A 26,914-nucleotide genomic window follows, 5' to 3' on the forward strand; every position below is an offset into this window, starting at 1 on the left:
ATCACCCCTAAAACCACACCCACTTTGTTCAGAATTTAACGCTGATTAAAATGAGGTATCATACATGCCCCTAGCTATTTTCATCAACTTTGACCTCAATTTGCCAAAAACCTCCGTCTCAGATCTGACCAAGGTCATGACCTAAGTTAGTCCTATGATAGTACTTCAAAATGCAGAAATAATTTCCTGCACAAATTCAGTATCAAGGATTTGAGAGCCATTTAAAGTAGGCCATTTTGACGATTTTTGACAAAAACACCGATCTTCCGCTACATTTTATTTTTTTGCGAGACAATGGTAAGAGCTAGGGGCATGTATGATACCTCATTTTAATCAGCGTTAAATTCTGAACAAAGTGGGTGTGGTTTTAGGGGTGATTTGAGACTTTTTGAAAATTCCATAAAAACCCCCCTCCTGACCACACCCACTTTCGAAAATCAAAATGAACCATATTTTCATGGTCTCCGACCCCCATGGGAGGATTTTGGGCCTTAAAATAATTTTGGCAGGATTTTGGGTCTCCCAGGACATTGTGCAATGTGACCAAAAATGATTTGTTTGAGTTGAGTACAAAAAATCCGATTTTTTAAGATTTCAGGCAAATTTCTTTGCTTTCATATTTGCTTGCTACAACTTTGAAAGACCAGTGCGTCCCATCCTTAAGAGCTGTATAAGAACAAAGGTATGAGCTAAACAAGGAGCTTTATAGCAGACAAGTATGTTTCACGTAGCGCCGCCCAGCCATAATAATAATAGGACGAAATTTTTTTCTCTATTCGTGTAGCTGGTTTGGTGCACATACAGACCGAGTTATTATTACAGCAGAGAAGAGTATGCAAGATACACACAGCAATTGATGGTCGTATACTCACTCACTCTTTCTCTATCCTCTACTCGGCGTCGTCTCGTTGAGTTGAGTTCAAAATGGTCGACCCAAACTCCACCCACAGGAGAGTTTGGTGAATTTGCTTTTGGTCTTGAGCAGTCCTTTGCTAGTTGGCTCGGCAGAAGCATCATCATCATCACGAACGTGACGAGGAGAGCGAAGCAGCAGCGAATGGAATTGCCCTCCAAAACTACAAACTATAAGGCAAGCCAAACAGGCAGTGTAGTAGGTTCAAAAAATAAACAATAAGTTAAGTGAAAATAAATTACTTGCATTCATTTTAACTCGTACTCCTCCTCCCCTTGCATCATGCACACATCTAAATATTTGATTCCTCATCTCCTGTGAGAGTTTATCGAGAAAATTTGTGGATCTCTTTTTCGGGAGGAATTCTTTCATCCACAAGCAGATCCAAACAACCAATCCACCCACATTCTCTTGGAGAATTGTTGTTATCTGTGTGTATGTATGTGTGTGTGTGTGCAGTTAGTTTAGGCGATGGTCTGGTGTAAATTTATCCGTTTTCGGAAGGAGCAGGAGCAGCACTATGCAAAACCAAGCAAAAAGTTTCTCTGGGAAAGGAAGTGAAGTTGTGTGTTATGAAAAGGATCGCCAACTAAGGATTTAGTCAAGTTAATATCGGAGAGGAGAGAAGCTACTTAAAATACGTGCAGTTTTATGTGCTTGTTATGGTTGGAAAATATAAAGTACTAGTGAAATCTACTCGTATAACATGAGATAGGACATAGAAAGGAGAAATAAAGAAAATAAATGCAATGGTATGTTGTTGGACAAAAGATGAATTAAAGTTGCAAGATAATGGTCAGAGAAACCATTTGTGGATCGTAAGGGTCAATGTTGGATATATTTGGGATGCTTCCGACCGGTCATACCAATATCTCAACGTTTTCTTGGGTAAGGGATCCATATAACTGTGAATTGTGGCTTGTTATTGTTTAAGGAGACGTCACACCCCCACGGAGTGTTGCACATAAAGACTGCTCCAAAATTGGTTTGATTACTTATTTGAATGTAGTACTTGGTGCATGGTAAAAAAATATAAAACTATGTTTGTTCATTATAATAGAAATGTAGTGATCATGATTGGTAACTTTCTCTTAGATTTTGTGTTGTATTATCAGTCACACTTTCATGGTTAGTAGTGATTATAGATCTGGAACCCAGAGAGATTCTTATGAGGGTAGATCTACGAGAGTGACATCACATTGTTTATTACCATCTTAACGTATTTCAAATCACCAGTATTATTAAAACCTCCGGTACCACGAAGGATTATATTAACACTTTGCTATTAGCCCAGCCATTGAAGGATAGAATAGCCTTTCACCTTTGTTGGCAATACGAAATTATTTACTTCTATCAGTTCTATTTCAAATTTTTCCAATTTTTGTCTTTATTATTTATTATTTGAAATGATTTGTCCAACAAATACTAATTTTTAACTAATCAAAGTCATCCATATTGTAAATTGTAGTTCGCCATCTATTTTCAAAATTACTCCTCCAGTCATTGTTCTAGTCTGTCCACTCTTAAAGTATAGCAGTGTTAAACACACTCTGGACTGGACATGAATGAGAAATCCTAATCCACACTGTTCTCACCTGCCGAACTTATGGAATTTAAAGGTCATCTTTCATTTTAGATGGAGCAAAGACCTAATCGTCATTTATGGATCGGCAATTTATGTGAAAATGTTCGAGAGGAAGAGATCCGAGATCTGTTCCAAAGGTGAGTTTAAATATGTTTTCTATGTTAATTAAGTATTAAGTAGTTACGAAAATATTGGAAAATCAAATCAGAACAATTAAAGCCACAGCCAGATTACATCAGATCAGAGTTGAGTGGGATCAGTGTTTTCAGAAATCCAATCCGTTTTTCTGATTTAGAAAATATCTGATCCGTTTTAAACATAGTCGAGGAAATTATTACGTTACCGGGACTATGTACTAGATATATTTTTCAATTATCTATTTGACTTCAGTCAGACTTGCATGAAATGTATAAACCCTGGTTGAGCTTGTTGAAAAATAAAAAGTATCTTAGATTTAGGTACATAATGTGTATCTATAAATGCGCCTTAAATTATCTTCAAACAGGTTAATAATTGGATTTTATCTCTTGTCTTATTATCTGAGAAAGTATCTACATTTTGTAGCTCCTATTTCACTATTAAAGTATTTTGCCCGCCCCTGGTGTATCGTTGATTCCAACAAATAAGTAAAATGATGGCTAACACTACACTAGAAAGAATGACAATTTGTAAAATACAAGAGGGTAGTTTAAGTTGACAGGAAAATGACTACCGAGAATGTGGTAGTGCAATCACAGGTTTGAGTGCTATCTAAACAAAAGAAATGTTTTTCCTAACCAAACAAGCTACGTAAACGTAATGGTAGCGTGACGATGGTGATTCATCCTCAATTCGGGTGGGTGTAGGAACAAACTACAGCACCTGTACCCATGTTGATCCACTTAGAAATTTATTAATTACTTCGCAGCAATATTCCGCATCATACATTCGTACACGTATCTATGTAATTCAGACTCATAGCATTATTTTTGTCATATTTACTATCAATGCCTCTTGAATTCTAAACTCTATTAAGCGATGAGGCTGCTATGCATTTTTGTTTCATTAGATGAAAATATTGCTGAGGAGCAGAAATTGTATGCCTCCAAGCGAAGGACGGCGGAGTACTGGCGATCTATACGTTTTCAATGTACTTGTTTCTTACAGTGAAATGCTCAAATCCGCTGGTCCACCGATGGTATTAGCAGTGAATATTTTCACTGGTAATGCTGAATGAATAGTTTGATTAATGAAGAAATTACTTCAAACACGTGTCAAATGTTATCAGTAATTTTTAGTATGGAAGTATTATTACACCGCCTTGTACGTCATACAACAATCACAAAAATATCTGTGACAACTTTCTTTGTCCCTACGTACATCTGTATTTTATCCAAGATTTCACTTCTTAGGCCGAGGCAAGATTTATGTATAATACCTGTCGTGTTCGTCTGACTTGGGATAATTCTCGTTAGCTCATCCTCCTGACTTGAAATTTTATACACATATAATGTGTCTTATTAGGAGTTTTAAAATGAGCAAATTCGGTCAAGTAGTTGACCAGGTCATATTTTTTGCGTACTAAACTGAAACTATAATGGCATAAACGGCCAAATTGTTATTTGGGCGGACCCACACAAAATTAAGAAGAAATGCATTGTAAGTTTTTTGAATATCAGACACTTTACTGCACTACACTTGATGATTTTCTTATTAGCTATGATCCATTGATATTGCAAAGTTGATTTGTATTTTGTTATTTCTCTCACATACCTACATACATAGTAAGTTCCTTCTAAATGGACCCACCTGCAATTACCTCGAAATTTGATACTTGGCCGAAATTTAAATTGCTTTTTGTCGGACTGTTGTGACTTATTTTAACCGTTCGTTTAATGTCTGACTTCAAGGAGAAGGCCATAATGCAATGCTGGAGTTTATCGCCAGGACCAGGACTAGTTTTGTTTTTCTATTACTTTAACGATGAATGCATGCATATATCCCAGTTTTTGTATACTGAAGGTTTCCTAACTTCTACCAGGTTTAACCAGTTGGAGAATTTATTTTGTTGGGTATAGTTTTCAAGCGTTATATGTAGCTAAACCTATGTTGAAAGAAAACCAATTCTTTTGACTAGAATTTTTTGCTGCTAAAGTCTTGTTCCAAAGAATGGACATGTATGAAAAACAGTAGCGTAGCTGGCTATACCATACAAAAAATACACGTTAAATAGACGTGGCATTTATTATCAAACGAAGACAACTATGTATATACATATATATATATATATACCTTTTAGATTGTAGAATGTTCTCTGCCCATTCATGTGAAGTGAGACACGTTAAGAAATAAGGGAAAGGAAGGAACGAATAAATTCATGGAAGAGAAAGCTGGGCGGAGAAGGGATGGGAAAATAGATCAGAAGGAAAGTAGCAGCAGAGGCACGGGTAGGCGAAGAAAGGAGACCATTAGTGAACCAGGAAAGGATAAATCAACAACTTTCCTCAGCTAGCCAACCAATTGCATCTCTGAAATCGCAAAAGCACTGGCGCATAAATACGACGACGAGTTCTCTAAAAGAAGTCTTGCTAAAGTAAATTTGCCTGGTGAATGGATATATGTTATGTACCACGCTGTTCTCCTCCCTCCTCCGAATATTATGTACACATATAATATGGATTTTTTTTATCCAGCTCCAATTTGATAACAATTATACTTGATTTGATAAGATAGTGCGATGGTAGCCCATCTTCCGCATCCTACCTACCACGCACCACACTTGTAAATAAATATGCCACGTATGTAATTCTGCCTCCTCTTGAGCCACGTAATTTTTGAAATCTTCGACCCCAACAGCGTTCGTTCTTTCTCTGCTGCTGCTGCTGCTGAAACAACGCGAATCTTCTTTCAACTCTACCAACGAAATCAGCTCGCTGTCCGACGACGAGAAAATAATGAAGGGGCACCAGCAGCAGGAGCAAAACAGAGGAGAGGATAGGATAATAGTCTTGGTTGTTGAATCAAACACGTACTTGGTTGGAGTGTACGAACCTACCCTGCATTAGACTTACCGCCCCAGAGGAGTCCATCCGTGTTTTGGGGGGAGGAAGGCGCCAAGTCGCATGACACGACACCACATCACTACACTTACTATCACGATGATCTAACTAACTCATACAGCAGAATAACAGACCCACGCCACAATACCGTCCTCGCCATAACATAATACCCAACTCTTGCTCTCCTGCTGGGTATTTTTTTTTTCTCTCGTCTTCTCTACTGCTCAAAGTTCTCTTCTACCCAACCAATATTCGTGCAACCATGCCAAAAGCCTGCCTGGCTTCTCTACAAAAGCCTTTTTTTCCATTTGCTGGGCTATTACGTGGTACGTCGTTTCGTATACCGTCGTTCGACAACGTTCTTGGCTGTTGCTATACCATACTGGTCGATTCAGCGGTTCCAAAAACCCCCCACACAAATTGCAATCCAAAAATCTCATGCCGTCTCAATTCATGAAATGCAGGCTTCTTTGAAATTTTTGCATTATTTGAAATAAGTCCCCCCCCCCAATCACACTGCCTACAATTGTGAGTGGATGACTCGATCTGAATGCATGCATATTATCATTTTTGTAAATTGCATTACGATGATAGCATTATCGCATTTATCTAAACTCTGACTGAGTTTATTGCGTTGTGCTGCATTTTTAACATGCATGAATGCGTTAAATTAGCCAAAGTGGTGTCAGCAGGTCACAGGCCAGGCTAAAATGGGTTCGAGTTTGTAATCAAAAAATTAACTCTGAGTGAAATGAGATGTGGAGAAAGTAAAGAGGCTTTTCTCCTACTTACTGACTGCTGTACGATTATTAACATTATTCTCGAGCTACACTAGCCTGTGAAACAAGTCATTTGAACAACACGTAACTTCATAACTATTTTAAACTTAATCAGTATCAGCAGTTCAGTTAACCTTGTTTGATATTTTAATGCACCCCTCCATCATGAGTATGACGTGAATAATGTTCCTATTACTGTGATTTATTATTTTTTGTTCTTCTGTTCTGCTTCTTCTGCGTATGACTTGGATACAGGATACTTGAATGTTAGATATTGATTGTATAAATACCGAACTCGGTACAAGGCATTGTTTATTGAATTTTAAGTTCTAAACAATACAAATACTAAGAATTTCAATTCAATCAATCCGGAGCTATTTATTGCGCCCTATTATTCTACTAACTGCAAGGCTAGTATAAGCAATATGATCTGTAGAAAGATCCAACCTCCCAATTTAAATTTGTAGATAAGTTGACAAAACCGCAATGTCTGATAATAACAACGCTGTTACGCCAATTCAAGAAAGTGGAATACTTCCCATAAGCATTATTAATCGTCGACGAGCTCAGTTTGAAAGTTGTCTAAAATGGGAACAATTTGGTGGTCATAACCAGCAGCACCAATACCACCGTAGACTTTTGCCACCATTCACTTATCGAGGAAACTTCTTCAATCCTCCTCCTTCCTCATCACATTATCATCACCCAGGAATTACCCATGAATCTCTCCATCATTATCGAAATAATCGAAGGCAGCTATTATCTCGCCTCCCACCACCGCCGACACCACAATCGCAATGGTGTTTCCGTCAATTTTATCATCCTCCGAATCCTTTCCGTCAGGTTTCCCCACCAGTTTTCAGACATTGCTCTAGTTTTTTATACCAAAATAAACAACAAAATCAGCTTCCTTTACCTTCTTCCAGCAATTTCTTTGATGGACCACAAATTCCGTCCTTTCCTCACCATTACCATCATCAACATAGTAAAAATTTTACTAATGGTGCAAGTGGCATGCAAAATCCATTTCTGGACAATAGTGTTAATCCATTCGATATTCAAGCACAAAGTAGTACAAATAGAGATTTCGAATCTACTTTTCAATCATCGGACAGTGTCCTTATCCCTCCCTTAAATTTTGGAAATGTTCTTTTTCCAATCCTACCACCCGCACCACCAATCCAAAGCAACACCGGATATCATGATAGCTTTGTAACTTGTGGTGAACCCAACCTCAATTCTCTTTTTGACTGCCCCCATCCTCCTGCTAAAATAATGCAACCTGGCAAGTTTACTGTTAATCGTCAAAATAGTCTGCCACCGTTGCCCCCACCTCAAGATCCTCAGCCAAAACCACCCCTTCCTGAATCATCCCCGTCACCTCCGGACCTGCGAAAAGGGTGAGCCTCAAGCCCCATCCAAAATACCTCCATGTGCCGCGACTGCCGCCATAATATGATAATATTATTTTAAAATTACTGGATCAACCAATTTGGCTCCCATTACGCGAGAACGTACATACGTCAACACACTTTTAAGTTGATTATTTTTTATCAGAAAGTCGGGCGATATTTTTGTATATCTTGATACTTTAAATGATTCAAGTTAATATTACTGGATATTATGAATGAGTTCAAAACAGTTACTATTTTTTAAATGAAGTAGCTCACCAAATTCTTTGGAATGGGTGAAATTTGTTGTATTTGACACAATTATTGAGTATTTTAGCAATCATGTTTGCTCTGATTTGATTTGCTGGTTGATGCCTTCTATACAACAATAATAATGGTGTTTTCGAATTGCCTTACAGACATGGTCGTATTCAAAGCGTCAAATTACTGGAGGAAGTCAACTCGAACAATGGTGGTCGACCCGGAAAAAGTGCAACCATAGCATTTATAGATATCCGCTCGGCATCCAAAGCTCTGAGAAATGTCCGAACCGTGGCTGGTGAGTTAATCTTGATTTAAATTATTGGTTGCGTTATACTATTTGATATAAATTAGCAATTTCTGAATGTAAAATGTTGCAGGCCAACCCATCCACATCTCTTACTATGAACCTGGTTCAGCTCCACCTCCGTCCTTTCCTCCTCACAATTCTCACGGGGAAGCCTCCGTGAATTCTTCCGAAACTCTAGTTTCACCGTCTCAGGGAAACCCCAGTTCAAACGCCACGACAAACAATAATGTAGTGGTCACTAACAATTGCATTCCAAGCACTCCAGGACCAGGGATGTATCGTCAACAAAGGTTTTCCGGCGGCCTTCATGGGTACGTTAAATGCACTATTTTCATAATTTAATTCTGTTAATTTATGCCCGTTATTTTATACAAAATCAACTACAAGAGCGGCAATGCATGCATTATTTACTCAGATGTTTACTGTTCACTTAATTCATTCATAGGCAATCGGAAGACTCTTCTAGTCATTTTTACGATCAACCTAAAAGCTTTCGTGGTGGTAGAGGTGATGAAGGTTTTCACGGCAGTCGTGGCCGTCGCGAAAACCGGCCTCCATTTCACAGTAGGCACTCATTCCCTGCAGACAACAGGTAAAAAAATGTTGTGGAAGCAATCAATAATTTCGAATTATTATTGTACCAATGTAGTATTCAATATTTATGCAAATTATTATTTTTTTCATTGTGGCTAGAAATTATCGTTCCCAATGGAATTACCATCATCCGGAAGGACGGTATGCCCCACCTGTTCATGCCGACGAAGAAAGACCTTCAATTCCGTCCCCAGTTGTTCATACTCCTCCAAGCGAATCTGGTCCAAACAAACCTCCACGCCGAGCAGAATCGCCTGCTAGTTCCGTTTCTTCCCGTCATCTGATCTCAAAACGTCGCAGATCGAGGTATTATTTGTACTATAATTACCAGATAAAACTGAACATTCGCTTGGATATATGTACGTATGGACATGCATATGTATATTTATGATGGATCCATTAATGCACCTAGAAAGAAGGCAAATAATTATTCGGGTTTATTAATCTATCTCTAGGTCCGTTAGTAATTCAGGCAGTTCCGATCGAGGGAGTAGCGTGGGTTCAAGATCGCGTTCGGGATCTCGTTCCAGTGTTTCTACCAGTGTCAGCTCCAGTCGTTCCAGATCTCCTTCTCATCATGGAAATTTTCCACGAAGCACTGGATCCAATAATAATAATACCACTGATCGGTTTCACCACAGCAGTCACTCTCGTCACCGGTATGTTAAAAATATAATATTCATACCCATATTGAATTATTTGATAAAACAAAATCATATTACATGGCAATAATTCTCAAAAGCATTTCTTGGCTTTTGACATGGACATACAGCTATGTATTCCAGTATAGGTGTCAATATGTCTATTTTTGTGAACTGTCCGTCAGTCCGTCCCATTTTCAAATACATGTTTTCCCCATAGTTGTTGTGTTTGTTCATGTTTGATGTTGATGAACTTGTGGTTAGGTACAGTCGTTCGCGGGTGTTGACGACGACACGGGCATCAGACTCCCGAGTTCGTCATAATTCCAGATCTCCTCTGGCGGCGAGTCCGTCGTCTTCCACATCTTCATCACCCTCTCCTCATCGAAAGATATCCGCGACTCATTCTCCATCTCACTCACCCTCATCATCCAAATCGTACTCCCCAAGGTATCTATCCATACCTCCTATGCCTACCTATCTGTGACAAATTTGTGTACTACTGACTGCTCGCGTTTCGTATCCAACGGCCTCCGATCTATGTTTATTCGCCTATTTATTATGTCTTATATTTGCAATCTTTTGTTTCGATAAAGTCATCTTCTGTTCTTGCTACCTTACGTACTCCAGTAACAGCAGCAGTTCTTTGGGACATAATATATGCATATATAGCTATTGGCTCCACCTTCCTGATTCCCATGCTTGGTGTATATGCTTTTGATATCTTCATTTTTATTGACATTTTCCCACACAAATCTCTGTCTTTCACGTTATTTTGCGCTCCGCGTTGCACTCGTTGTATTATTTTAGTCGTCTTGCATTTTAAGTAATCGGTTTTAGGAATCTATTAAATGTTATGGCGTAGGCTACGTTTACTAATTTTCATAAAGCTCCTTCGCCACACACAAAGCATAACATAACGAGGATTGTAAACAGTTTTGTGCATTTTTAAATTGATACGTGGAGATTGAGCCTGAAAACTTTGCGCATGTGGAGGGTAAAACCGTACTGTTCCAATTTCATTTGCTCTCTCATATAGAGAAGTTGAGAAGATAAAAGATTGTGTTGTTGTTGGGTTTCCTGTTTAGTCCTACAAATGTTTTACAACAATAATATCAATATCAGAGCCTCACCTGTTGGGTGATGTACTGCTAGCACCACACGTTTGTCGTTCGCAATCGCATACTCTCAGCTGAGTAGAAGAAACTCAGGTCATTGAACCAAACGCTGCGTGTAAATAGAAATGCCTATTATGTGCAGGCTATCGAGGCTACGGGGTGTAGCAGAGGATAAGTAACTGGTTAATCAGCAACAGTACAGATGATTATTATTTGTGTGCTGTACAACAATTCTTTTATATGGTGCTTACTATGTATGCAGTGTGTTCTGTTAATACGAAGCACCTTATGAAATAAGGTTACGCGTCAATTTGATACGTTACGCCCTGCCTGATGAAGGATATTGCAACGGATGCATGCACACTTTTAATAGGTTGTCTTATATGTAGCTAAGTTTTATCAAGTAGTCTCATCTGATTCCGTTAATTTCAGTTTGTTTGTAGAGTTACAAGTTAGTATTTATATAGTGGTAGTCCTCTTGCTGTTTTAGACCAACAGCTCATTTATGTTTTGCTATGTAGTACCAATATGCACACATATTGACGTGAACGACGAATGTGAACTACACTATACCGTTTTTATGTCTGTATGCATTAGTTATAGATATTCGCAGTAAACGTACTTACATGAGTTAGTTAGTATTTTTATGTTATATGCTTTATTTATCTTCGATTACTTTTAGCTCAGGTATAGTATTGGCTGAATATTTTGCCTTTTATCTCTCTTTATATTCTTGTCTCTGTTCCTTTGTTTCTGTTGGCTTAAAAGCATTAAATGAATATATGAAAGAAACAATGCGGACAAAGTTTAAATTGTACAATTTTACAGTAGAAATGCTGGTGGGTCACAACATCACAACAACCATCATCATCACCGGAGAGCGAGTAGTGTGGAATTGCTCGCAGCCATCAAAATTAGGAATTTGCCTATTAGGTCATCCGATACATCCTTGAAAGATGGCCTGTATCATGAGTACAAAAAGCATGGAAAAGTGGCGTGGGTTCGAGTTAATGGCACTGGACCAGATAGATTTGGTATAAATACCCGTCTCCTCTCGTGTTTTCTATCTCGTTTGTCCCTGACAAAAAATTAATTTGATTCTAATTTATATTCCAGCCATAGTTTGTTTCAAGTCAGCGGAACATGCAACTAGAGCTGTATCGGTTTCACAAGGAAAGTTGTTTTTTGGTTGTAAGATCCAAGTGACCCCATATAAACATGCAAAAGGCGAGGATATCATAGGGGGACAAGATGAAGAAAATAGGTAGGGAATTTAGGAACTTTTTTCTTATGAATTTCTTCTGTTGCGAATCTGTAATAATGCATGTATACATATGCTGGTATTTATGTATATACCTTTGAAGGATAGTTTGAAAGGTTAAACTGAACTGACCGGTGATTTCATAATTTTTTAACTGCAGATTACTGGTGGAGGATGAACCGACAAGTGTGGGATATCCTACTCGAACCGTTCTCATTACCGGTCTAGATGCAACGGTGACATCAGCCGAGTTACAAGCCGTATTTGACCAATATGGGGATATTGTAGTAAGTATATAATAAATTAATCTTGTTGTTTGTATACATAAATAAATAATCTACTTCGATTAGATGGCTGTGTTATTCCTTTATCCTTACATTACATATGCGTTTCAGCAAAAAATTAATTTCGTTGTATTACGACTAATTAGTTTAACACGCGACCTTCTATATTTTCAGCGACTCGACATTAGGAAGCAGGGAACAGCTACGCATGCTGTTTGTGAGTTTGTGGACATTGCCTCAGCAATTAGAGCACAATGGGGGCGGCATGTGTTCAAATCCAAAGAAGCTCGCATTTCGTTTTTTCGAAACCCTCCATCCAATGCCCTAATACTGGACGGCACGGCTGGTGTAAATGAAAAACAAGTTTATGGTCAGTGCTGTCAGTATGGTGCTATAAAGGAAATTGTTATGGACCCTGAAAGGGTCCTTGCTGTAGTACAGTTCCAAGAGGTATATCTTTAAGAATAATAACTTTTCTTGTTTGCATTTGCGAATAATTATGTAGTTTTATGTACCGTTTTTGTGTATTAACTTTTAATTATTCATTTTAGATCTCAGAAGCTCAAACGGCGATACGTCAGCTTCGAAGTTGGGTTATTAAAGGGAAACGACTCCAAGTTGATTTTGCCTCGAATGATGTCATAAGGAGGGTTGTACAAAGGGTTACCGGTGTTACTCCAAGTCCCGCTGGTAATTCATCCCCTGGATTAATTAGCTCCCCATCAATCGGGAATTCCGTAATCCCATTACATGACACAATCAACATTGGGAGAAAAATGAGCAAACAAGAGGAAGAGGACGACGACGACAATGACGGGATTTACAAGTAATACTTATTCTTTTATGTACAATTCTTTTAATGTTGAGTTCTGTTTGATGACTACTTTGATTATTTTTTTTTAATTTACACTACGGGTATTATATTGTATATTACATTACTTTTTCGTATTTTCTTCATAGCATTCCGGAGGATTCTGATTCCTACATACGAGTTTCAAAGACTGACCGAAATCTACGCCGTATTGTTCCATCATCAAAGTCTCAGCTGGCTTCAATTAATTCAGAGATGGACGGCACTGTTGGATATGCCAGCGATAGAGCACCTTACAGTATACGGCCGTACACGAGTCCTGTCAGTCCTGACGCTGATCACTCCTCCTCTCTTGCAGGACAACAGGCACCCAATTCTTCTGTTAGAAGTAGTAATTCGACAAGCAAGATTGACTTTAATTGTCACGAAACAGATTCTGCAGTCGTTACTTCATCCTCTGATATTGTTGTCGGAGATAAGAGTGAAGTCCATTCAAACTCGGGAATGAATTTTGATGACAAATTAGGTTACACTGAGTCAGGTTTGTATTCATATTTATACATATTTACTGTGATTAGTATTAATATTGGACTATTGGAATAATTAACACAATTAATGCAACCATAATGACATTACAGAAGTTCATGGATCCTTGGACACTTCTCATGGAGCCCTTACTTTTGTTGATGGTGTGTCCTCCACCTCACCTGGTAAGTTGATTTGAGTAATTTAATAAACTAATGACTTAAAACCCCTGCAGTTGCGATAGAGTAGTAAAAATAAGTGCATAATAGTTGTACTTTATCAACTAAATAAATCCGCCAACCAATGGGCAAGATATTATTGACCATTAAATACTCCATCGGTAAAAAAAGCCCATAAAATTTGCCTTGAAAATTCAGATACAAATAATAAAGGACCAATAATCGTTCAAGCGTATATACATTTAAACATTACAATGATTTGTGAAAGTATGCGTTTTATTTTTTTAGAGCCAAAACCAGAAACCGTCCGTAAAGCATCACCAGACTCGGCTGTCTCACATTCAATTTCTAGTAGATCCTCATCCATTGAGAGTCGGTCATTTTTTAAAGGTACAATATTGAAAAATGGTGCATGTATTACCTGTTTGTTCTACTAAATAAAGTTTAAATTCAACACGTGTTTTTTTAGGAGTTGTTGATCCAAGAAGACAACCGAATAATTTAAAAATCCGTCGATCTTCCGCAGATTCTGGCAATAATGTCGGAACAGTGTCGTCGTATATGCACAGCACGTCATCCTCAATTACAAACACTACAAGCCATCCGCCAGCGTCTACAACAGATAATAATACACAGGTTGTCGATGAAGAGAGCGATGATCGTCCTGGAACTCCGTTGTGTGATGAAAACCCCGAAAGTTTTAGCTCTTCTTCAGAAGTTCCCGCCGTGACACCTTCTTCAAAGTCTTTGTCATTTACCCTCAACACAAAGATGGATCCTATAAGTTTGCCCTTGCCCGAGTTTGCACTCCAATCTCAAAGACACCGAACAAATAGTAACACTAGTAGTTCCAAAGAGTTTCCTTCGTCTTCCGTCAGAGTTGATCGGTGTTCCATTGAATCTGATTCTAACAAAAGCCCAGTCATGTCGCCATCGCTCCATGTGACAAACAGTCCGACAGAAATAGAAGTCGATACGGCGTCGTCATTGGTTTCGATGGATGAAGCTACGGTGTCGCCTACAACATCTAATTCAGTTTGGAAGGACGAATCTGATCAAATAACATCACCGAATGTCCCTGGTGGACATTCAAATGATTCGCCCCCAACCTGTGAGGAGTCACCTTTGCATGAGTTTGAAGAAAAACATTTATCAGCAAACTCTGTACCAGATAGTGCATCGCTTAATCAAGACAAAATTATTGGATCTCCAGAGTCGGACGATACTGGAATGTCACCAAAAAATTCACCGACCGACAGTGTTTCTTTAGAGCAAAGAATTTTAAAGTGTTGTGAAACGTATGACCGTTTTAACGGTGGAAAAGCATTAACATCGGAATCGTCGGATGTGTTTAATGATTCCTCACCAGCCTGCGTTATTTCACACACATTAAAATCTGGCTCTTCAACCGATTCGTCTTCTGATTCTCCTAGTTCTCGTTTTAAATTTTTGGACTGGACCGAGTTAATGCAAAGACCATCAGATATTGGCAAATCTGTATTGGCAAGAAAATCAGTTTTTGATGAGGTAAAGAAACAATTACAATTCATGTTAAATTAAATGCTTTCGTTACTGACTTGATAATAATTCACTGATCCGAACACAAGTAATTAACCTAAATTAAAAAATTAAGGGTGGATTTTACAAAATTTCTGACACGACTACGTCCCTTAATTCTAAATTATTATACGAGATACGTATAATAACTTAAATGAAATAAAATGTTAGAACTAAAATATATCAATTTGTTTTTAGGACTCCAAAAGGCTCGAGAATTTCGAAGAAAAATATGAAGCAAAGGGCTCAAGTACGCCAACATCGAGTACAACGTGGAGAGCTATTGCTTTACAGCGATCATTGTCAGTGTCGTCGTCAAGTAGCTCAAACAACTGGCACTTTCCACATACTCCGGTGCCTGGTGCTTCATCTTCATCATCCCCTTCAAATTCCCATCCGATTCACATACCCGCATCGCTTGTTGGAACGACGACGACGAGTTCCATACGATCTCACGATCGTGTTTCAGTGATTCCAACAAGTTTAAACAACTTTAACCCTAAACTAACTCCATCATTATCAGCATCAGTCTTTCAATCCTCAGCCCAACCCAAACCTAAAGATCTCCACACTCTGTCCAGTAGCAGCATTACTTCTTCTAAACCAGTCAAATTGGAAGCCGTGCCCACGACAAAAAGTCACCCTCCATCATCTCCACATATAACATCACAGCCCTCGTTACAAACAACGACGGTCCCTCATAAACTTACATTTCCTAAGGCCAATATTGAGCCACCTAAATCCCCAAGTGCAAAAACTAGTGATGTTAAAGATGCAAACGAAAGATGCCAAGCTGTTATTAATTCGTCTATCCCCCCGATAACATCTGTGACCCCACTTGCACATGTGACGTTACGTGAGGAAGTTTCGAGTTTGGAAAAAGCGAGTTCAGCAGTTTTTTCTTCTCCGCTTACCATCCCCCGATCAGTTGAGAGGTCCATTAGCCTAGATTCTAACAAAAAGGTGACGACCAACAACCCAAGATCTTGGGGTCAAGCCCCCATTGTCACTACACTTGCAGTAAGTGACAATGAGTCGTCCAAGGGTGCCCATCGTAGGTCAAGTATAGATTCCTCTTCTTCCTTGACTCCAAAGTCAAAATCATTATTGCAATCGGGAGAAACAAGTGGATTAAGTTCAACCAAGGTGAAATCTGAGGTGTTCACTACTTGTTCAGTGTCCACTTCTTCTTTGAGCTCAACAGCAAGTCTTGTAACAACAGACAATAAGATATCCAAAGAGTTGCACAAACCAGATTTGGAGTTGTTGAAACGGGATATCTCCGGGATCAGACCTATTCACCAGGAAACAACAGTAGGTGTAGTTGCAGCCGAGCAGATAACGTTCATTCCCTCACGGTCTGACTCTGTTAGTTCTACTAGCACAAGAGATTCGTCGTCCAGAAAGGAAAAGGAGAAAAAGAGGAGGTCGAGTGGAACGTCCCCTCCCGTCTCGTCATTGCCCCCACCATCAAATACTTTATTGCATGTGACACGGCCCGAGACCCTTCAGCCAACTACGACGCCTCATCAGGCTTCTTCCAGAGACAATATTTCATCCGTAAAAAAGGTGGATGACAAGAAGGAAAAGAAGGATCGTGGTAGTGAAAGTAAACTTTCTAGTGGTAATACTTCTACTTCCACTACAAACGCTGAACAATTAGACAAGGACGATGGGTCAAGAAAATCCGGAGACAATAACAAGGACAAAGACAAGCGCGACTGCAAGAAAGAGAAACATAGTAGTCATAAAGATAGTACTACGGAACACTCCCGGTCATCATTGAACGAATCATCCCATCATCATCATCGCCGAGACAAAGAACCATCCACATCAACCAAACGCAAGCGAGACAATAGTGGAAATGAAGGTGAACGAGAAATGGGTAAGAATAATGAAACATTGCGTTGCTCTGTTTGATGTAATCGTGATAATATTTATATTTTATTATATTTTATTTTTTGCAGAACAAAAGAAAGGTAAATTGGAAAAGGAAGTTGTTCACGATGTAACGCTTCATAGATTGAAGGCAGCATCAACAAATGAAAGACGGGAGTCAAGAGACTCGAGCAGCTCCAACAAAGACAGACACAAGGAAACCAGCAGTAAGGATGGTAGCTCTCGTGCATCATCATCGTCAATTAGTCTGCCAGCAGAGGTTGCCTTGAAAGATAATAAAAAAGAGGACTCAAAAACAAAGGAAAATCATTATCGATCTTCCAAGGAAAAGTCCAGCAACTCCAAAGATAGACATTATGACAAAACGAGAACGTCTTCAGAAAACCGATCCTCAGTTCATCAACCTTCCAAATCAGATTATTCTAGCAACAAAGACAAGGACAGATCGAAAAAGGATAGAGGTGTCAGTCCTGGGAAAGAAAATGTTAAAGGCTCCTCCAGTTCTAGTAGTAGACATCATACACACAGCAGTAGTAGTCATCGTAGCAGTACCAGTAGCAAAAAAGAAAGTACAAGCAGCACTAGTAGCAAACCAAGCACTGGCCATGATGATAAGATTAAAAGATCTCATACTGATAAACACAACAACTCGATCGATTCAGATTCATGCTGTGAATACAATTCTACTACTACAACTGCAAAATGCGAAAACTCTGATTCACAATCTCGATCAAAATGTTCTAAATCACAGTCAAAATCGTCCCGATCAGACAAAAGTAGAGATTCTAATGAGAAATGGGAGAGACATCGCTCTGGAGATTCCACCACCCACGCTTCCACCAGTGGAGCAGGTGGGGACAGTGATAGGAAGAAGAACAGAGATCAAAAGAAGAAAAAGAAATTTGTTGTGGAAGAAACGGACTCCGATTCTGATTCAGGTAACAACAACTTACTTTGTGTTATTTACAATATTATGTTATCTACAGCAGTAGTAACATTATTAAATGTACTTATGTATTATAATTTTGATTTCCAACACAGATGATGAAGACAAGAAAAAACATCACTCCATCTTTGAAGTTGTTATCGATGAGTAAGTGTTACACTGCTTGCTTTGATTATATACTCACATATTTTCTACTAGCTATGATTTGGTTACACATTCTTAATTCCATTATTATTACAGATATGTGTCCATGTATGACAAAGTGAAAGCACGTTCCAATCGGGCATGCAAAGCTCAACCTCATCAACCTCAAGTAGTAGATGAAGTCAAGAAAAAGGAGGATAAGATCAAAGACCAATTCCGGGCGTTAAAACAATCACGGTACTTTATATTACTACTGCTCACAAAAGATAAATTGGTGTTAAATTGTTAAATAATAATTTATTATATATTAATATTTTCACAGGGCCAAGAAAATTGAAAAGAAGCGATCCACCTCAGTTGACGAGAGTAATAAATCCGGAGTTCACACATCCTCAGACGAAGAGACACTTCGAATGCCTTCAACTGATGCGTCTACTCATGTTCACTCTGAATTGTCTCATGACATTAACAGAGAACACAATTTACGTCACACTTCAGATGAGGAGGAGCAGGAGGATGAGGATGAAGACACGCACAATGAAAGCTCGAGGTCAAAGTCTTCTAAGAAAATGAAATCAAAGAAAAAGAGCTCGATGGAAAAGCTCCTTAAGAGGAGAGGGAAGAAACTGGGCAAGTCACCACCCAAGTCATATCAAAGATCTATGGAATCAGTCTTTACGAACTCAGAGTGTGAGTCCAATGCCAGTTCGCATACTGCAGAACCTCAAAGAAAAAAGAAAAAGATTACCACTTCCAAGTTGTCATTTCCAGACGTTAATGTTTCACAGGAATTAAAATCATCAGGTGACAGCATGTCCGACTCTGGTTCAGCAATAGACGAATCCCCGAAACATAATAAAAAAGTGGACACTGTCAAACCACTCGGCAAGTTGCAAACCATTGATGTGTATTCATCAGATTCAGATAGCAGTGTCCAAAGTGGGCCTATCAGACGCCCAACACCACCAGTTATAAAATCATCTAGTGGTAAATCCAAAAGTAAGGAGAAGCTAAGCAAGCAAAAAAGCATGAAAAAGTCTTTATTTTCGTCGGATTCTTCTGAAGAAGATAAACGACCACCACCACCTCCTCCTCCTCCTGCTCACGACGTTACTAGAAAGGACAAAAAAGAAGCACAGCGTTCAAAAAGTAGAGAACGGGGGGAAAGTAATAAAAGTAGCCACAAGAAACATCGAGGTCATTCTTCAGTTTCAAAATCCGGAAAATCTGGAAAGAATCGTGTGGGTAGTGGGGATGGCAGTGTTGAAATTGATAGTGCAAGTCTTCCTATTATTGGAAAACGGGAATCAACATCTACAATGAAAGACATCTTATTCGGACCGATGTCAGCAAGTTCTGGATCTGAAAATGAAGACCAAGTCCTCCACTCGTCTGATCATGCACCACCAGCACGACCTAAAACACCTACAATTGCTGCACACGAGTCCCCACCAAGGAAAATGAGTGACATCATTGTGCATTCTCCAAGAAAAACTAAACCCATACCTCCAGCTGACGAGAGGAAATATCCTAGATCCATATCCCCATGTAGTAGCTCATTGGACCTTCAGACTGGGCTTCAGACATCTGACAATTTGGATTTGGAAAAACTAGATTCAAAATTGCCTCCTGAAAAGAATAATTCTGAAAGGAGGCACAGGAGACATCACAAAGACAAAAAATCAAAGAGGACCGATAGCGACGAGCAACATCATTCAAATACTAAAAATTATTCAAAATCGGGGACCTCATCGGAAACTTCCAGCGTCAACACGAAGCCTGATCTGGATTCGCTGTTCAACTCGCCCAGAGTCTCTCCTTGCAAAGAATATATGTCGCCTCGTATTAAGCAGGAATCCATTTCCGAAACGCCTTCTACCCAATTTCTGGAAAATCAAATAGCAACTTCATCTCCAATTAAGAACAACTTTGAGTCTTTGAGCGTAACCGGTGAAGTAACTAGGAGCATGTTTTCATCAGATGAAGATGATGACGATGATAAGCTAAAAATCGACATCAACGAAGCCATTATCGCATCATCAGACGAACCCGGCATGGATATTAGGGATAACTTGATCTCTAATGACAAACGAATACGAGAAGAGTTGTTTGAACAGGACAAAGCTATCGAAAGTATTGTACTGTTGGATCGCAAATCACCACCCGTCACATGTCCTGTACCAGACGATGATCCCGTAAAATATGATCCGAAAGACGGAACGGCAATTTCTCAGGAGGAAACTGAAGATGCCGTTGCTGCTCTTTTAGAAACATTGGAAGGAGATGATAGCATAGAGGAAACTGGGCCCATTAAACAGCCTTCGGCCGTAGTGACGACGGCAACTTCGACTTCTGTTGTCACTCCATCTGTTAGCTCACCTCCCACGCTGAGAATAATCGAAGAACAAGCACCTCCCTTTGTTTCAACAAGTGAGGTTAATGTTCTTGCACCTCCTTCTGTTGAAAATAAACAAAGAATTACTTCACCTATTGCTTGGTCAAGTTTGGAACATCCCCCGTCATTAGCGTCAATGTCGATTGACAATAACAAAGGCGAGAAACCAAACATTCAAACCACCCCAGAAGCCATTGTTTCTCGCAAGTCTTCCCTTGATTCAATAAGCGGTAACACAGAAGAGGTGAAAATAATTAGTCAAGAGTTGCCATCACCGTCAGTTCCTTTGCGAAGAACATCGTGTTCCACTAAATCTAGGCAAGGATCTTCAGAACGGGACAATGATGAAAATAATGAGAATTCGTCGGCAGATATTTACGAGTTTCATGATTCGGACGATGAAACGAGTGATAAGAAAAAGGGACTGGTGCCACATGCTAAGCTGTCCCCCATCACTGTGTTGGATTTGGCAATTAAATCGCCTCTGTCGTCGCCACCTGTAACTGTCACAAATTCAGAAGCCAAATCACCTTTGGTTAGCCCGAATAGCACTTCTGCTGCTGTTGGTGGACACAGTCCAGCCCTTCCGTCACTGTCAGTGACTACTGATCAGCAACAAATTAATGTCGCATCATCATCATCAGTAGTTGTCCCACCGCCACCAACTGTAGCACCACCAACGGTTATAACACCCAAGCCATTCACTCCAATTACTCCCGTCAGTGCAGATCCATTTATGATCAGACCAACAATTATGACTCCACCCTTGGCATCCGGGTCTAAAACACCACCTGCGCCTTGTCCACTACCACCTCCGATCAGAAACAAAGTGGATGACACCATTGAGCATGTTATTCGAATGGCTGTACAAAGTGAAGACGCTTTCTTCTGTGCCCCTCCTGTTTCTTCTGCTGACAATGTGGTCACCATTACTAGCATTAAGGCAACTGCAAGAGGAAGATCCAGGAGCAGGGACTCTGGAACTGAGGAGACCAGCAACAGTAGTAGTAATGGTGGTAGTGGTCCAGTTTCCATCACCAGGGTATCACATCGCCCAGAAACGGTGATATCTACCACCCCACCACATTTACCTTCAACGTCACCATCGAGTGTTGTGAGCACGGGTCCTACTTCGGCTCATCATCACCCTGCTGTTGATACTCCGGCTCAAGTTATCAAATGTGAAATAGAAGCTGGTCAATTGTTGAAAGATGATGCAACTGAGACTTTAATTGATCGTAAGCGTTTTAATTTGTTCTTGTGTTTTAATTTTTTTTGAGTGATAAATAGTTTGTAGCAATAGGAATTAAATACATTGACTTAAATTTTAAATTAATGTTGTTGTTATTTATAATTTCAGCCCAAACAGGAATCCTGATGCCAATGATACGTCAATCAGAGGAAGGTCAGTATGTCCCAATTCTTGGCCAGGAGTCATCAAACCTTGGTGGTTTGCCCAAAGTCCAACAACCACAATTTTCAGTCCCTTGTTTCCAAAAGGAGCACGATGTAATTGTGCCCAAATCGGAAGAAAAGCCTCAGATTGTAAATCCACCATCAAATATTCAAAAGAGCGAGGGTCTAGCTGCGACCATGTTTTCGCATCCTCAAGTGTTCCAGATGCCTGGACAAAATCAGTATGTTATTCCTCAAAATGTGGCAGGAGCAAAAGTAATTCCACACCAACCACGATTTCAATCTGTGATGCCGGGACATCGGTTAGCACTGCCTCCTGAATCTTCGGCAGCAACAATTTATATGACTAAACCCCCCACTCAATACACTGGTCCTAATAATTTGCCCCAAATTCCGACTCATACTGGAATGCGAATGCCTAGCAGTAGCAACAACAATAACAATAACAGCACTGGTCGTTCTTCTCAAGAATTTGGACACAAGGGAGTTTCGCATGATTCGATTCCTGTGTCAATATCACATTTGGGTGCAGGTCCAATGATTCGTGCCATTTTCCCACCTGGTGTCCCACAGTTGTTGCAATCGGGACAGTATCAATACGCTGTCATAAGTAAAGCGGAACTTCCACCTACACAGTCATCTAGGCTTCAAGGATCAAACCTACACCAACAACAACAAATACCACCCATGATGCAAAACATTGCCAAGTATGGGGCCCCGAACGTATCCCACGGACAAGGAGAAATCAAAAACTTTCAAATTCCCAGTGCCACAACTATTACAAAAGTCAACACCGGTCAGGAGGAAGCTATGCAACGAAAAAACATTATAATGACTTCACAACCTTCAATCATGCTCTCATCACCTGTAACTTCGTTGAGAAGTGTGTCACCCAATGTCATGAATGCAAAAACATACATGTCTGCTACGCCTTCCATGTCAATGACACGTCAACAGCAACAACAGCATCATGCCCAAACAGAGCTGTTCCATAAAAGTGCGGAAGGACTGATTCGCGTTGCGCCAAAGGATGAACAACAAATTCATGGGGTTAAAAATATGCATTCGGTACCCCAAGAGATTGTACAACCTCCTCGTGTTGAAATTAATGTTAATGCACATGCAGTGGCTTCTGCCCAAAGTCCAAAAGGAAGAATTACTGGCCATGATCAGTACCAGTCTATGTCGAGCAGCATGCCACAATATACATTAAAATCGGTAAGTTCAAGGTTACCATTACTTTTAGTTCAACTACTTTGGTTTTAAGGAACACTAGTGATGAAACATTGTATACGTATGTATCTATAAATTTATTTTCTGTTCTACTACAACTTTATAGGGTGAAGTCCGAATTTTACCTACACCAAATACCTCAATTCCTGACCATCATCACCTGTCGTTTATTCAGCAACGTGAATACACTAATTACAATGCGGGTTCGCCACCTACGTCTTCACATGGCCCAATAATGAGATCTGGAGGCGTCGGAGGAATGCCAGAGAAAACGGATTTCAACAAACTCAATCCGATGATGGCTGCCCATGAAAGAAATAGAATGGCTGCTCAGCAGAATATGCAACACTCAATGTCACCACATTCAATGGAACAGAGAAATTCTGAATCACCAGTTGTGAGTTCCATGTACGCCCCTTCTGTCCATGGGAAACAACCCATGTATCAGCCTCCCACTCCTGCACATCAGCTACAAGGAGTTCCGAGACAAGACAATTTCAAAAATGTTTACGCAGATCAAATGGAAAGACAGCAACATGCAAACTCTCCGTCTTACCCACCATCATTTGACCCTCGAGTCGGAGTTCCTAATATGGTTCCTCCTGATCGTGAGAGAGTTTTGTCACCATATTCAATCCGAGAGGGTGTCCTACAGCAACGAGCACCATATAGTCCACCCCCTGCGCATGGAAGATATTCTATCCCTCCCTCCCAGGGCGCAGAAGGTCACAACAATGAAAGACAACAGCGCATTATGAATGCGCAAACACCTCCTCATATGATTAGCCAAGTTCCTCCTCAAGGAGACACTCTGCTGATGTTACTTCAGGTTAGTTTAGTTGATACAACATTTGTGTGTTACTATTATTGCTTTGTTTATTTTGTTGGGAAAAAACTTACGATATTATCTAATATTTTAGCGATACCCAATCATGTGGCAAGGCTTATTAACTCTTAAAAATGACAATGCGGCCTGCCAAATGCACTTTGTATCTGGAAATCTGGATGTTGCTCGAGAATCTTTGCCCGCAAATCCTGATGGTTCTGTCCCTCCGTTGCGAATATCCCAGAGGATGAGATTGGAAGAAGCACAGCTACAAGGAGTTGCAACAAAGATGCAGGTAATTGGTTTCGTTGTGTAAAACCAACTTAAAATGGTGGTAATATAATGAAATTAAATATTTGGACATAATTATTTTCATAATTAAATCACGCAGATGGAACCAGAGCATTGTATCTTGTTGGCGTTACCTTGTGGTCGTGACCAGGTGGATGTTTTACAACAGAGCAACAACCTTAGACATGGATTTATTACTTACCTGCAATTGAAGCAAGCCGCTGGAATAATAAATATAGGCCACCAAAACCAAGCTACATTCGTGATTCACATCTTCCCATCTTGCGATTTCGCAAACGAAAATTTGGCAAGAATTGCTCCTGACCTTCTTCACGGTGTCGCCGACATTGCGCACCTTCTCATAGTAATTGCCACAGTCTGAGCGTCAATTTTTTTGACCAAACAGACAACCAAATATGATAAAAGTTTTGATGAGTTTGACATACGACATTGTCTAAAAATGAAAGTCAGTATTGATTTGTATGCTTCCAATGGTGCCACCACCTTTGGCGAGCAGATTCATGTGATATTTAATTAATTTAGACGTAATATGAGACGCATGATTTTAGAATTGACTAAGTAGAACAAATGAAATGATAATTTAAGTTGTAATAACATGAAGCAGCAGGGGTGGGTTTTAAAACAATTTCTTATGACGATTAGTATACTAGATTTTTGTATTTGCTAACATTTCTTATCTCAAGCAAATCTTTCCAAGCTACATCTTAAAATTTTTCCTGTTGTTCTTGTATTAAAAATTGCAAACCATTATTATTTTTAGTCCTTTGCTCAATTTTCGCAAATTGATTATTTGTCTATAATTTTATCACACATGTGATTGAAATTTTAAAAGCACAAGAGCAATTTTACAGTTTTTTAAATAAAAAAATTAAATACTGACTATCTGGGTCATTTCTTATTATAATTGCTCGTGTACAATTATTGTTATTATTCCTACTATTATTATTTTATAGCTACCTCTGATCCCCCACCTTATGTATCAGTACAATGAAAAGCTGGATTAACGTGAATGAGACAAATCATTTTAAGATAGCTACTATTATTATTATTGTTAATTGTAGCTAATAGAATTGTTATATGGAAGATATTATATGAAATTACAGTCACACAATAGTAGAGTTTAGTAGTTGTATATTACATCTTTATTGTTAATTAAACATTTAAAAAATGTTAGAAAGCGTTAGATCTAGTAGATAAATATATAGTAGAGAAACAAGCCGAGAAGGACTACAATTATGTTAATAATAATATTACTTGTATATTAATTATGTTACGTTAACCTATCCGTCACTATATATGTTAACAGATTAAAATATTTTTGTGCGTAGCAAAACATTTTACGATAAAATTCTAGACATAGTTGGTTGATACATGAGTAGTACCGTAACCGTAACATTGTTGTGATGTTCAATTATTTTTATTATTATTATCATCAATTTTTTTCACAAAGTTGATGAAGGTTTTGTTCCGTCTCAGTTGGTAATGATAGACGCATTTCAAAGTGATAAATAAAATTCTCAAGCAGATGATTTCATATACGAAAAATATGGATTTTTGGAGTAATTTTTCCGCACGATGCATGCCATGCATTAATTGATATTTGTCATTTTTAAATTTTACTCTAAATTGCATACATCAATTTAGAGTAAAATTTAAAAATGCAATTGCACTCATTCCTGATGAAACGAACAATGAAATTTACAATTGCGGTCGTTGTCAATTTCTAATATTCCGTACCAAATGAAAAAGAGTTATTGGTCCATAAAACCGCGATGCTATATGTGAAATTCATGCTGTTTTCTTTAAAGCCCAACTCGGTGAAACGTGACGAAATCCTATTCATACGAATGATGTGTGATTCTTTTTCTCATGCATACATACATACGTGCACAAGCAACTCCGATACATAATCAATATGCAAAACATTAGTGCATGTATTATGTATTATCGCACTTTAGTTTAACCACAAATGAGACGCAGTAATAGCACACAGTTGGAGTGGAGTGGATCAAAGTCATACTTGTTTAAAACTCGCAACAATTAGCGATACCCGTTTCGCTGTGCTTTCCCATCATCCACCACACACGCTGAATTGGTTGAACAACGCCCATGCAAATGAAAGCTGTGTGTTATGTGATCAGTACGTTCTAATCCTGACCGTCTCTTTTTGCGACTTGAAGACTGCGAGGACAGAAATTGTTGGCAGATGAAGGCGCACTGCTCTGTGTGCACTACCCAAAAGGGGATCTTATTATATTCAATAAGAAATGGGTGATTATACCAAAAATAATACAATATCATACCGCATGCATTAAGAGTTAGTTGCACGTACAAAGCTGCGATGAGACTCATCCAAGCCAAATCCAATCGTTGAAAAGGTTATTCTTTTATTAGATATATACAAAAAAAGTGGAAAGAAATTGAGAAATTACGGGTGGACAGTTGGATGCATTTTTGAAACTTTTGGTAATAACTAGCGTGTCTGTATACTCAGTC

The 26,914-nt window shown here is 39.1% G+C and overlaps 1 protein-coding gene across 5 annotated transcripts; it reads left to right on the forward strand.

The window, feature by feature from the left end:
- Positions 1–838: 838 nt before the first annotated feature.
- LOC110863114 (protein split ends) lies at positions 839–25,963 on the forward strand. 5 transcript variants are annotated; one of them, XM_022112352.2, is made up of 26 exons: positions 839–1,801; positions 2,550–2,635; positions 8,126–8,265; positions 8,348–8,588; positions 8,723–8,869; positions 8,971–9,177; positions 9,327–9,530; positions 9,777–9,962; positions 11,459–11,664; positions 11,747–11,894; positions 12,052–12,178; positions 12,350–12,625; positions 12,727–13,001; positions 13,136–13,527; positions 13,625–13,696; positions 13,979–14,080; positions 14,160–15,217; positions 15,446–17,132; positions 17,215–18,084; positions 18,188–18,239; positions 18,333–18,473; positions 18,559–21,869; positions 21,992–23,265; positions 23,387–24,109; positions 24,201–24,401; positions 24,498–25,963. In XM_022112352.2, the coding sequence occupies exons 1-26, from the start codon at positions 1,742–1,744 to the stop codon at positions 24,777–24,779; spliced, it is 12,468 nt and encodes a 4,155-aa protein (XP_021968044.1). In that variant the 5' UTR covers positions 839–1,741; the 3' UTR covers positions 24,780–25,963. The 5 variants fall into 5 exon arrangements, with proteins under 5 accessions (XP_021968044.1, XP_021968045.1, XP_021968046.1 ...); XM_022112353.2 differs by having other exon boundaries at positions 9,783–9,962; XM_022112354.2 differs by lacking the exon at positions 9,777–9,962 and having other exon boundaries at positions 840–1,801.
- Positions 25,964–26,914: the final 951 nt, after the last annotated feature.

This window comes from Folsomia candida, unplaced genomic scaffold, assembly GCF_002217175.1.
Source record: "Folsomia candida strain VU population unplaced genomic scaffold, ASM221717v1 Fcan01_Sc001, whole genome shotgun sequence".
Lineage (NCBI taxonomy): Eukaryota > Metazoa > Arthropoda > Collembola > Entomobryomorpha > Isotomidae > Folsomia > Folsomia candida.

Excerpts from the sequence above, each read along its gene's own strand:
- LOC110863114 (XM_022112352.2), top strand. The coding sequence starts at position 1,742 with ATGTTGGATATATTTGGGATGCTTCCGACCGGTCATACCAATATCTCA. Across the intron at positions 8,870-8,970 it reads TCATTCCCTGCAGACAACAG|AAATTATCGTTCCCAATGGA; the intron begins GTAAAAAAATGT and ends CATTGTGGCTAG. Across the intron at positions 18,474-18,558 it reads CGGGCGTTAAAACAATCACG|GGCCAAGAAAATTGAAAAGA; the intron begins GTACTTTATATT and ends ATATTTTCACAG.